This window comes from Glycine soja, chromosome 11 (genome assembly GCF_004193775.1).
Source record: "Glycine soja cultivar W05 chromosome 11, ASM419377v2, whole genome shotgun sequence".
NCBI lineage: Eukaryota > Viridiplantae > Streptophyta > Magnoliopsida > Fabales > Fabaceae > Glycine > Glycine soja.
The window spans coordinates 35,518,921-35,533,058 of record NC_041012.1 but is presented as its reverse complement, the minus strand read 5'-3'; the positions used below and the strand labels follow the sequence as shown (position 1 = coordinate 35,533,058).

The following is a 14,138-nucleotide window of genomic DNA, read 5'->3' as shown; positions in this document are numbered from 1 at the left end:
CCTCTCGTAAAAAGTTTAAAAATAGACTCTCTTTCGTAATTAGTTTTTAAAAATACTCAATAAAAGTTGAAAAGTATTAATATTATTTAATGTCCGACACAATTATTACTGCATATCAATAAAAATATATTTTATTTTTATAATCATCAAAGTGGGAAAATTAATACATTTTCCACGAGCCCAACCATAAATATAGAACCGTATATTGATATAAATGTAAATTATTATACATATAACTTTTTTTTTATAAAAGGAAATGATATTGTTAAACTCCCATCAAATGGGGAAAAATACAACCCGTAGCATGAGCTCAGACAAGCATGGCCAGAAGCGGGGAATAAAAATTTATACGTATAAGTGTATAACTTATAACTATAAATTAGTAAATATTAATATAAATAACATTACTAATAAATTAATGTTAATAAATTATATAGTATTTTATATTTGTTAATATATACTCATAATATTGAATATTGTAAATTAAATGTTAAATACTAATAAATTATAAATTAAATGAGCTACCCACCTTAACCCTAGTCTCTTTTTCTCTCATAGATGGTAATGGACAGGACGAGTATGGATAGTAATCTCTCATATTGATTGAAATTTTGTCTACTATTCACATGAGAGTCTGGGAAGCTGTTGAATATATATCATGAATTTTATAAAATTTCACGTATATCCATTATGGGTGGCAAAATAAATTTGACCATTGGATTAATCCATTTAACACATTTTTTGGTGGTTGGATTTGAGGTATTTAACCTATAATACCCATTTTGACCTGCCAAAAAAAAGAATGCAGCAGGGCAAGGCGTGTGAGCAAGGCAGGCCAAGAAACTTTATTTTTTAAAATTAGGTAAAAATAAAAATAGTATAAAATTTCATGTTCTTGTCTCATATTTTATTTTATATGAAAAGTGATATTGTGTTTAAGATTCAATATTTTAACTTATACTTAAGAGATGATCTATAAAGGTGGGTTTGTCGCTAGAACATACTTTTTATTATTGTTGTTATTATTGGAGACAAAGTAGTTAAAGGAGTTGGATGGAATAATATATTTTTGTTGAATATATTATCATTTAATTGTAAATTGTTATTTACAGTAAATTTATTCATTTTTACAATAATTAATTAAGTTTATATTTATAATTATTCTTGATTGGTTAGTAAAAAAATTTACATTAACGTTACTTAAAAATTAAGCTCTAAATTACTCTATTCTAAATTTATTTATAATCAAACTTTTATAAATTAAATTAAATTCATTACAAACGAACGGTCAAACTTACACTGATCTCACAAGAATTTATTATGGAAAATTTTCTATGAAAATGTATATATTTTTACTACCAATAAAAGATGTCTCACAGCGTAATCTACACTTCACTGCGAAGTGCAAAGTGTAATTAATGGCTTGAGAGGTCAAACTTTCAAATTATGTTTCCCCTCTTCTTGTTTGGTGCATGCGTAAAATTTTCAATTCTTTTATTTAATATAAATGATAGATCTATTGCTCTTCCTTGACATTAATCATTTCGTTTTTATATTCTTTTGAAAAAATCAATGACAGTTTAGAACCTGAAAATATCACAATTTTACTTGGTGAAAACCGATCAGATTTTTCTATCTAGTAAAAACATGATAAATCATTCTTTGTCAATATGTTTAAATTGGTAACGAGATCATTGTAACTTGTCATTTTCTCCATGAGTTGTAGAATTTGACATTGTGTCTGTTTTTTTTTCCTGATTCTCTTTATTATAATTGGAAAAATATCATATGGATAATTATAGGGGAAATAAATAGTTAATGCCAACTTAGTCATGACATTTACACCGAAAACTAAAAACTAGGTTAAAAAAAATGATTGCCAAACATACTCTTATCACAGGATTAAGTTGTATTCATGTTGTCCTCTACACAAAAAAAAAATACAAAAGATTTTTACACTATAAGTGCATATATTATTTATTTTTAGTTATTAAAATAAACTTTTCAGTTGTCATAAGTTTTTTTAAAAGGAGGTGGGATGAATCTTCTTTTTTTTTTCCAAAGGAATGAAAACAACAAGAAGCCATGCATAAACTACATATCACTTTAACTTTTTTTCCTAATAACTCAGGCAGCGGGCATTGGCAAATGTTAAGTCACCTTCATGCTTCATTATGCTTGAAATCTTAGTCAACTAAACTTCATTTTTTTTCTTGTAGAAATAATTATTAATTTGTAATTGAGTTGGTTTACACACACGACTAAGTAATCTAACTTGTTGGATCAGTTAAGGCACTGCTAGTACTTTATAACTTGTACATTATCGACAAATTTCATTGAGACTTTATCTAAAAAATTAATAATAATCAACCAGTGGAGTTTAATCATCAAGAATGCGTGTAATGCACGTTAGGATATTATTAAACATTTTATTTCTCATAAACGTGAAAAAATAGCCCATTAAAAGCTAAATTGAGGGCGCCCCTAAAAATAACAAATCAAAGAAATAGTGAATGATCCCACTATTACTATATTTGAAATAGTGAAATTATAGTACAGTGGAGCCTACCGGTGGAAATATGTCTAAGAGTACCTTTAATTCTATAACCAATTTCAATTTCATAATTGTAAAGTGTGGACTCATTTTTCTGTGACAAGTAACATATCTATCCGAATTAAAATAGGGAGAAAACTTAAAAGTAATTATATATATTTTTAGTTAAAATTGGAATTTTATCTCCTAATCTTATTATACATTTTTATTACGCAGATTATCAAATTAAATTTTAATCGGAAAACTGCACCAACACCTATATATATTTGCATCTAAATATCCTTAAAATATCTTCCACGTCTGGAGACAATGACCGTTCACCTCTCGTTGTCTTTTCCTTCTACTCGTTGTCGTGGCTTCTGAAGGCTTCAATTAAAAGGTCCTTTATCGTCATTTTTTATTTATTAGAAGTAGCTTTCAAAACAAATCAAATTATAATTCACCCCAAAAAAAGAATCAAATCAAATAATAATTTGTCAAATAAATTTTAACTTTTAAAAACAGTAACTTTGTTTCAAAAAAAGTAACATAAATTTAAGTTCAAAATAACAAATACATCATCAGGAATTTTGGAACAACATTAATAGGAAAAACTCCGTTAGTTTCTAACTCAGTGTTTTGTTTTGTTTTTCCTTCATTTTCTTCATGTTTTTTCTTAAATTTCAATACTTCTTTAAATTAATGTTTAACCCGACTTTTTACTAAGGAGAAAAAGATGCTTTTAATAAGTGAAGTCAAATATTTCTTTCAATGTACTGATTTAATTTCATAAACTTAAAGTACAATATTAATGTCAAATAATTGTTTGATGTAATAAGTAATTTAGTCTTTTTAAATAAATCATACACATGCTAAAATATTTTTTTTTAAAAAAAGACGCATGCTAAAATACTAGTATTGATATTAATTTCACAAAAACAAATGTTAATATTATCAACTTCTTAGATATCTGTCACTGAAAGGAATATAATTTGATAATAGCGACCACCAAAAGCAGATAATAATGTATATTAATCTTGCAACAAAATGGTTAGCAATCTTTATCTTTATATATAGACTATTGGAGTGTCTGTAACATGCATGCATAGGTTGAATATTTTTTATAAAATATTTTAAATATATAAATATTTTCTTAATTTTGTATGAAAAATGATTAACGATTAAAGTAGAATGTTTTTAATTATTAATATTTGTTGTCCGTTATAGATACATAGTTAATTATATATCTAATAGACGATAATTTTATGAAATGAATTTTTTAATTATACATTTTTAAATTAAATTTTAAAATAAAGATATGCATGTTATGTACGAAATATATTGAGGACGATGTTATAAAATATATTATATTTTTAAAAGTTGAAAATTTGTGAAAATTTGATTTAGCAATTATGAACTAGAAATAATAAGTATTTTGTACTAGATATTAATCATGTATCATAAAGTATAGTAATATTTATGTTATTAATTGTAGTATAATTAATATTATTACTTATTTTATTTAAAATAAAAAAATATTAAATTATGATTAATATTTCATTTGTATAATATATTATAATATTAAATTTAATTTTCTATAATTAGGAATGATAATGAATAACCTCTGAGTAAGATATTATAATATTCATTCCAAACTCATCCTTATAAAAAATTATTATAATCATCCTATACCGGTGTGCATGATAACTTTAATATCATTTCATATTCTATTGGATACCTAAATGTCCATAATCATAATTATTATCCGCATTTTAAAAATAGTTTATTTTAAAGCACAATTTAAAATATTTATTATAAATTGTAATTATATGAAAATATTTAGGTTAAAATATAATTTTTATCATTCACTTTTAAAAAATCCACAATTTTAATTTCCTCATTTTTTAATTAAGATATTTCATTTCCCTTTTAAAAAAATCTATAATTTTATCATCCCATGGCTAATTTCAAACATAAGGTAATTTACAATTACTATATATTTGTGAAGATGAGAATTTTTAGATATGAATGAAAATTATATTACTTGTTTCTAAAAATTGTATTGTGTATATAAATTTTAATTTTATGTTTATTTATTATTATTTTAAAATATTAATGTTAATTATGATTAAATTATATATTATAAAAATATATATTATAGATTGCATTTTTTGTTGGTGTAGTTTGATTTTATATTAAAATTTATGTTATTTAATTTTTGCCATATGTTGGTTGATTTATATAATAATAACATGAATTACTTTAATAAAAATATTTCAATCAAATTGATAACTGCTAAATAAATGTGTTGTTGATAATAAAAAATCAAGCGAGATTGTCTTTAAAAATAATTATTTAGTAATTATTTGTGCCTAATTGTTAAGAATTGATGTTTTTTCAAATTTAGGCTCAGATATAAAAATTGGAGAGACCAATAGCAAAAAGTTACAAGAATTACAAAGAAAAATTGAGGCTTCAACATCAGGCCCAATCCAAAGGCGCGCTAAGCGTGCCGCCCACGCTAAACGCGCAAAGAAGGACTGCATTAAGTGCACAACACGCGCCAAGCTCGAAAATGAGCATTCGCGCTGAGCGAGAAGCGCGCGCTAAGCACGAGTACACAGATCCAAGTTCACTTCAGCAATTATAAAAAGAAAATCAAACCAAAGGAAAAGGACACTAAGTCTGAGAGCAATATCATTGATACCCAAAGTCTTAAAACTCTTCCTTAGGAAATTCTCTTCTCTCTTTCACCATTTTCTCTATTCACTTATTTCATCATTTCTCTTCCACCAATTCTTCTTATACCCCCATTTCAGTATAAGGCCCTTAATGATCATGAGAGACTAAACTCCTAGTTAAGGTCTGGTAGACCTAAAAAATCAAAGCGATGTATGATGTACTCACTCAAAAAAATTAATAGTCAATATATTTCTTTTACTTTTAGGTAAAAAGATCTTTCTCTAAATATATCTCACATGTGTGTTTGTGTAACATGAACAATTGATACTGTGTTAAACTTTTTCACTTCATAATTTTCTCTAGAATATGAAGATAATCAATCTCATAACTAAATGCAAACTTCTTATAAAGTAATTTAAGTTAATCTTTCCTTATTTGTTTTAATGGATAATGCTATTTAAAATATCAATAAATATATTTTTTATAATCAAACATATATAATTATGTACTTCTATAATCAAAATTATTTATATATTGCAGTCCAAAAAAATTATTTATATTTTCAAAAAAAATATTACCGTCAAATTATTCTCATTTAATGAAATATTAAATAAATTTAAAATTTTATAAAAATTGTTAAATTAATCAGTTCAATAAGAAATTTTAATCTAACTGAATTAATAAAATTTAATATGTATAAAAAGTTATTAAAATGAATAACTTGTACAAGTATATATATTTGTTTCATCCGCATACTAGCAACAGCCAGAGGAAGGAAGGGGGGACGGGACCTTTAGGCTCTAGCAAATACATTGGAATTTCATACATAGATTTCAAGGCTTATCAGCTTTTAAATGCACAACTTAAATTAGTTACAAAAGTAGAAAGAAAAAACGACAAGAGGATGACTAAATTTAGCCGCACAAAATTGCACATGGGGGTGTGGTAGAAAAGAGCCACAATAAATTGAATTAACATAAACCAACCCAGATGTGTGCCTATGATACATTACAGGTTAGGTTCAACCACTAGACTTATAAATATCATGATGAGGGTGTAACAGATCTGGTGTTCCGTCCAAGGCCAAGACCTAAGCCCAAGGGAGCATTGTCATTTCTGGTTTTGCCATGGTTATTATTATGGCTACAATGCGTAGAATGAACATGACCATGATTTGTTTTGGAGTGGGTACTGTTGGAATTGGAATTCACATTAATAACATGATGGCCATTTCCATTGCCCCTTGCATATTCGGAATGGTTATGCGAGTCTCCATTTGCTAAGTTCGAGCTTCTTGCCATGTGCATCATTCCTATACCCTCCTCTGAGCTACCTAATTCTTCAATGCACTCAATATCTTCGTTGTAACCATTGATCAAGAAATCAGAACAGTTCTTCTTGATACCATGATCATATGGGTTTCTGAATCTACCACCTGGACCTCTGAGGTAATTATACCGCAGTGCATTTGCCATTTCATTTGTTGTGATATTGCGTGATATCTGTGTCATGAAAGTAGTAGGGAAAAAAAAAAAAGGCACGTGCTTCAGATCAAAGTAGAGAACTTCTTGTGCACAAAAGAAAAAAACTAAATAAGACCTTCTAAGACATACCTGACTAGCCTGCACAACTGTCAAAGTAAACACACCGAAGAAGAGGAAAAAATCGGCTATTAGAAATGATATTGCACCAGTGTGATTGTTAGCAACATACTGAATCCATGCCCCAAATGACTGAGGTGCAAGTGGATCAGTTAACACTCCTGCACGCAGAAATTTATTTTTCATCAGCAGTTTAAATTGCAGTAAAATGAACAATGTAATTCAGTAACTCTTATGTCTCAGCAGACACATACTTGTAAGACAAACTCCACCAGTAACCAACATTGCTGAAACTTCAAGAACAAGAAAAACAAAGAAATCCCGTTTGTTCTTCTGCAATCATAAAGTGCAACAAAATCAGGTTAAACCAGATCAGTTTAATCAGTCAGAAAAGAGAATAATTGCTTGATCAAAATTAATGATACTGAAAAAAAACATGCGATGAGTAGGATTAGTAACCATCATCATAACACGACAAAGTGAGACAAGATTAATAGTCTAACTTATACTCTGCAAATATTATTAACCAATCCTACAAATACGATGTACTGAATACAAAATGGCATATTTTAATTTTTATGAACAAACTCAAATAATTCATCTTAGACAAGTAGATACATTTTATTTGTAGCTATAACAGATTTAAACTAAACAGTCACTAGCAGACCGATCAATCTAAACTGTTCACACTACAAAAATTCCCATGTAGAGTGTATTGCCAAATAATGAGTCTTCTTTGGCATTAAGAGGTGTTTTTATTAATACGTGGCATGCCACATGCCTGAGGTTCACAAGGTGGCATGTTCCATACATAGGTTAGAGACCAGAAAATAACAAAAATGTCCTAGATTAATATCCCCCTCTTTAAGTAAATGATAAATTGAAAGGCTTAAAATTTTCAATTAACAGCCAAACACAGCTTGTAAAAAGAAAAATCATCCAGAAGTACCTTGCCAATGCAATTGGATACCCAAGGACAATGGTGATCAAATTGTTCCACACAATGATCACAGGTAGAACAGTGTTTTGCTCGAAGAGGCCTGACAATCTAAAGAAAAGGCAACATAAAACTGTGTATGAAACAATTCAATGCAAAGAAAGATGGGCATGTGTAGTCTGTGTATGCAAGACATTGATCAGCTTTACAGCAAGAAGTCAGACAATCAACAGAAAGCAAAGAACCTTGCATGTTGCACAAAGCTGGGACCAGTTTCCAGCTAGCAAAGCAGGATTATTTATCTCAATCTTCAATAGAGGCTCCTGCCATAACCATTCAATATTTTGAAGTCAATGCAAAGGGAAAAAGTTATAAAATCCTCAATAAAGGACCGAAGTAGAGATTAAGTGGAAGAACAAAACTCACATCATCTTTTGTATCCTGAGTGTCATGCATATTCATTCTGATATAACCAGGATCCTTGCTGTCAAGAGAGGGGGAAAGAGACAGTAAGAAAACAAAAAATAAATTTTTAAGTGTTTTCATAGAAATACGGCAGGTGTCTACAAACAATATGAAACTAGATATTCAATGGATCAGCAACTGAAAATGAAATATGATAGACAGTGCATGTCTATTTGTGGGTTGTATATTTATCATCTATTGAGCACCATACATTACAAACCAATGCCTTCTTGGTGTGAATGCCATTGATTTGTTATCTTGAGAACTTGAACACAAAGGTTAAGAATGGAATTGTTGAAAAGTTCCATCAGACACCAAACAATACGAAATATTTACACTGTACAAGGAAGCTACTCAGAATATACGCCAAGAAGCAGGCATCAGTGGATTGTATTACTGTAAAATAGGCAGATTAGAGACATACTCGGGAGACCCATAACCATATCATCTAGTTATAAGGGTAGCAGGGAAAGAGATGGTTAAATTAAACGTGAATGTACCGTAAAATAATACATAATAGTCTTTAGTAATCTGGCAAAAACAGCAACCAAGCCTTTTCCCAGTAGCCAGGGTTTGCAACATGGTTCAAAAGGTGTCATGATGTTTTGTTGTATATCATGTCTACAGAATACAGACAAACTATTGAAATGTAATTCTTAGTGGTTCTCCCAAAGGTTTTTCTTGTTCTCCCTCTGCCTCTAGCATCAGGCTACCCTTCATCTAATCTATTTTCCTTACCAGAGAGCTAAAAAGTCTTCTCCACATATATCAAAATCACCCAAGGCAAGATTTTATTCATTCCCAGTCCAATCTCATCTAATATGTCCACTCATCCAATGCATCATTACGGCCTCTACGACATTGAATTTTTTCTGTTGTTGTCCTGTTACCAACCAATATTCAATTTCATACAACATGTCGGGCCTTATAGATGTGTAATAAATTTTTCCTTAAACTTGAGTTGGACTTGTATCTTAATGTCATAGATAACATGATAACTGCTAATTATGGATATATTTTGTGGTTAAATTATATAGGAATTTGTAATTTTTCTCTCATAATTTTTCCTTTTTGAGCAAATAATTGTTAAATTAACATCATTTAAGGTTTTATGCAGAGAATATTAAAAGTGATGTAGTGAGTAAGATAAAGCCCAGGAAAGCAGGAATAATTAAGGAAATCGAGCTAATTAAGGAAAACAAGTTAATTGAGAAAAGCAGGACTAATTGATAAAAGAAGACTTTTGTTTGATTTAATTTTCTATCAATTTAAATTATTGTTTTCTCATAACCTTTTTAAATCAATTTTCTTTAACTTCTTTTATTAATAAAATATCAATCTACCTAAGTACAAACAAAGTCCCTATGGATTTGACACTTGTACTTTCATTTTAACTTTACTACTTGGTGCACTTGCCAATCCATCAACATAACACATGAAACACTCCTCCATTTCATACATGCCACTCGAATCTATGGTTTACACTTTACATTTCTCTTTATTTCTCCTCTACACAACTCGTATGGAGAAGAGGATTAGTACCACCATAACAATTGAATAATACATTGAATAAACTTGCATATTGATACAGTAAGAGTTGCACGGCTCAAACCACCAAAATCCACATCCACCAATTTCAAAATCAGGTTATATCATTCAAAATCCCATAGAGATTTAACATAACGGTAGCAAAAAATCCTAGAAGAGTCTCAAAATAAGATCTGGTCCTTGGACATATAATGGCCCAGAACTGTAAAGTTTAAGTCCACATCACTTACCTGCTACACCTGTAAAACATCACCAAACCAACACTTGCAAGTAAAACTCCAAACCATGCAAGAAGGCCTGCTGCAGCTGTCATCTTTGGCATTTTTGTTGCTGCAGAAAATAAATTAAGATACAAATGATAGTGAGACAACCATCAAAGTAAAAGGATAATTATGAATGCAAGTGCTCACATGCACACATATTGATTCCATATGTGGAAGGTAAGATAGATACCCAAGATGACCGAATGAATATACGTAACCAACAGCACAAGAATTATGCACCAAAGGACAGGAGCAAGTCCTAATTTGGAAATCTTTCCAAGGCGGCTGTTCCCGTCACAGCGTTTGTCAAGCAACCTTCGGGCATTTCCCTGCAATGTATCCATAATTGATTAATGTATAGTAAATCCACAACCATTCATTGTAACTAACATTTGTAAAGAATAAGCCATAGTAGAAATGTAGATGTACCACCACTCAGATACCAAGTAAACTTTGTTTTACAAACTCTCAGATAACTATACCCACACAAAATATTTAAGAGTCATTTTACAGTGGGACATGATCTTATGATATAACAACTATGATTCTATGAAGTTTATGGAGGACGAGAAAATTTTCATTTATTTAGCATTTGCACTTTCAGCAATTACAATTTTTTAGTTCCAAAATAGTAGGATTATATATTTTGTAAAGGCCATACGAGTTAAAACACCATACAACTTGTAGGAGCAATAACTTTGATATGTCACTTTTTAAAGATCTGGAGGAGTTTTCAAGAGATCAAATAAGATAAGAAATTAAGAATAATTTTATCGGCACATAATCAGCATTCATCACTCACTCATCTAAACAATACCTCTTCAAATGAAGGGTGTTGATGCTGTGATGTGTGATATGTGAATTTAAAAGAAGAATTTCAAATACATTGCTAAAAGTCTAAAACCAGAATAAGAAGGGATGCTGAGTAAAGTTAGCACATCAATACTCAAAGAACATTTCATCATAAAGTTAACACACATAAAAACTCCACTCAATGAACACAAATGGTTTTCAAGAAAGTAAGCAGGAACCAGTCCAATTCTCAAAATCATTGGGGGAGGGAAAATTTTGAAAAGATGGGAAGCAAGCTTCCATTCAAATGGCATTACTGATCAAATCAAACTATGTTGATTATAAAACACCTACAAGGAAAAAAGCAACTTGTCTGTGATTCTTATCAGAAGCAAGCTGTGCTGGAGTCAGGCCTGTATTATCAGTCACCATAAGATCTTCCTTCTTGCCAGCCTGTACTAACACGGTACTGGCCTCCAAGTTGCCCCTAATAGCAGCCCAATGAAGAGGAGTGCAACCTGAATAAATTAAGAAAAATAAAACTAGAATAATGCTTTGAAAATCAAAGATCGGTTCATCATTTAGTGCATGAATAATTTAAGGAGAATACATGGAGTTCAGGATAGAGCATTAGAACATACCCTCTTTATCTTGACGTCCCCTGTGTGCATCAAGAAATAACAGAAGACGTATAGAATCGGCAAAACCTTTGTAAGCAGCCCTAAAATTCAAGAAGGGAAGAATCAATTAAAGCACTTAAAAAGAGAAGAATTAAGTAAATATTCCACATAAGCAGAATCATTTGAAATTCTAAGTTGAAGGGAAAATATGCATGTGGAACCAGAAATTTAGCACAGAGGAAACTAATTTATTAACATTGTACATTAAAAAATTATCAATTACAGGAAAAAAAATTAAAAGGAAAATATTAGTGCAACTTTGTGCAATATTATCCTGAGTAACAAAAAAAACATAAGCAAAATTGGATAAAGATATGACATTTTGACCAATATATTAAAGAGAGAATTCGAGGTATAAATATAATGAACATGGCCACAGATGCAACAGAAATGAAGTTTATCATGCATTGCTTGGCCTACTAATTTAAAAATCATCCTTCATGCTGGGTAGTAAATGTGCCAAGAGAAATTACATGATTATAACCATTTTTGTATTAGAAAATTAGACTTAAAAAGAGTTTCCAACTTTTCATTTTCAACTTGGGCTAATTGGGACCAGCTTCCTAGATGGTGCATTCACTACAACTCTACCAAATACATACATTTTTAGGTTCATGTTCTGTTTTCAAAGAACAAACCAACAACACTTTCAGTTTGCTTGAACTAAAAGAAGACATCATAAACCAACAAAAAAAAATACCAAAGGACACATACTCAACAAAGAATTTGTCAGCTTATCAGCTCACAAAATGGGCGCTTGACTGCAGAGCAGAGTGCAACAAATAGAAAAGGGAAAACATCCATTTCAATAGAAAGAAAGGTTGAGCTGCAAATTGTTGATTACCAATGCAATGGGCTTCTTCCATCATTATCAGGAACATCAGGGTCAGCATTCCATTTTGAAACAATGTGGTAAAGGAAAGCTGTCTGACCATATTGTGCAGCAACATGCGTTGTCTGTGTCCAAGCAAATCATAATTAGTAAAATTAACATTTACAGCCACACGCTTGTGCTTCAAGTAAAACAAGAATCCCAAACTACCAAATTAGCAGATGTAACCAGAAATAGACAGCCAGGTATAAGAGATACATAACATGCTCCAAATGCCTTACCCCAGCAATCTCTTGAATAAAGGGAAAATGAATCACAGCAATCTAACCTGATATCCATTCATATCGGCAGCACTCACTCGAGCACCCTCCTGGAGTAAAAGTTCCGCAACCTGAATAGCACCCCGAACCGCACTCCAATGTAAGGCTGTCTGGCCAGTATGATCCGTTGCATTTACATCTCCCCCATGCTGCCAACCACAAATCAACCAGTTAATTTAGGATAAGACTAATTCCATACTTAATATCAAGCCAAATTTGGCTACATACATTCAATTGCAAAACAAACAAACACCACATTCGATTTCCATTTCCATAACACAAACATGACCTACAAGCCAACCTGAGCTGAGCTGAGCTGAGCTGAGCTGAGCTAAGCTACTTTAACAAATTCAAACCACCAAAAACATCATAATCAAATGTTCTTCTCTTCTACATCTATATCATTCCTTCCTTAAACAGCAATAAGTAACTAATTCTTACATTTTCTTTTCTTGGAGTAAAAAAAATAGTAATTCAGCGAGTGCCAAAATAACATACGCATTCAAACAAGCACAATAAAAGCAAAGTAAGCAAAGCAAACACAATTCAACAAACCGATCAAAGAACCTCAATGATGTACTGAGCAGCGGCAGTGCGATTGTTGAGAGCAGCCCACTGAAGCGCGTAGTATCCCAACCCGTCGGGCTCGGTGACGGGGCAACCCTCTTGCTCCACCAATCTCTGCAGTTTCTCCAAATCCCCGTACGACGCCGCCGTGTACACGTCGTTCCGGAGGCTCTCCTCCGCCCCCATGCCATCGCCGCCGCCGCCAGACGCCGCCGATTGCTCGTCGCGGGACTGCACCTCCTCGACAACCTCGATCTCGGACGACATGGATCGAGAATTTCTGAAATCCGCGTTGACTTGGAAGGAAGAGGAGGGTACGATTGAAATAGAAATGAAAAAAATCGGGGAATGGAGAAATGAGGATTGGTTTAATTAATTTCTAGGGTTTTTGAGGGAAGGTGAGAGAAAGAGAGAGAGAGGGTTTGGGTCATGGCTGTCCCTATTGACCCTCTCAGGACGAAACAACGAAGGAATCAAATCAAAGAGACAATAACAATAGAAGAGATGGATGTGTCTATTGTCCATAGATAGAGATATGATATCATGTTAGCAGGCCACGCCACGCCACTCGGACTCACTTGATTCTTTTCAACTCACCCTTTCCCTCTAAAATATCCTCGGCTTTTTTAGGGTAAAAATTTACACAATTTTTTAATTGAAGGTATATTTTAAAAAATGACACAAAACCATAAGAGGATGTTATTATTTATAATTCAGAAGTCGTAATATTATTATAACCTTTTATTTGTTTTTTATTTTTTTAATTGAATTCATAAAATTTAGTTTAAATATTTTTTTATGACTTTAAAATTATAATTTTTTTAATTGAAATCGTAAAATTATTTATGATTTTAATAAATATAGGATTTTGTTTTTGGTTTTATGATTTTAAAGTTGTAAAACTTTTTTTTAATTATT

General features: G+C 31.1%; 1 protein-coding gene across 1 annotated transcript; it reads right to left on the bottom strand.

Moving 5' to 3' along the window:
* Positions 1–6,014: 6,014 nt before the first annotated feature.
* Positions 6,015–13,797, bottom strand: LOC114375783 (protein S-acyltransferase 24-like). Its single transcript, XM_028333641.1, has 13 exons — positions 13,221–13,797; positions 12,662–12,802; positions 12,346–12,458; positions 11,463–11,542; positions 11,176–11,339; positions 10,220–10,358; positions 9,997–10,096; positions 8,180–8,237; positions 7,999–8,076; positions 7,766–7,864; positions 7,071–7,149; positions 6,829–6,977; positions 6,015–6,717 (listed from the first exon to the last, which is right to left on the bottom strand). Exons 1-13 carry the CDS (start codon positions 13,485–13,487, stop codon positions 6,259–6,261), a joined length of 1,926 nt encoding a protein of 641 aa, XP_028189442.1. The 5' UTR covers positions 13,488–13,797; the 3' UTR covers positions 6,015–6,258.
* Positions 13,798–14,138: the final 341 nt, after the last annotated feature.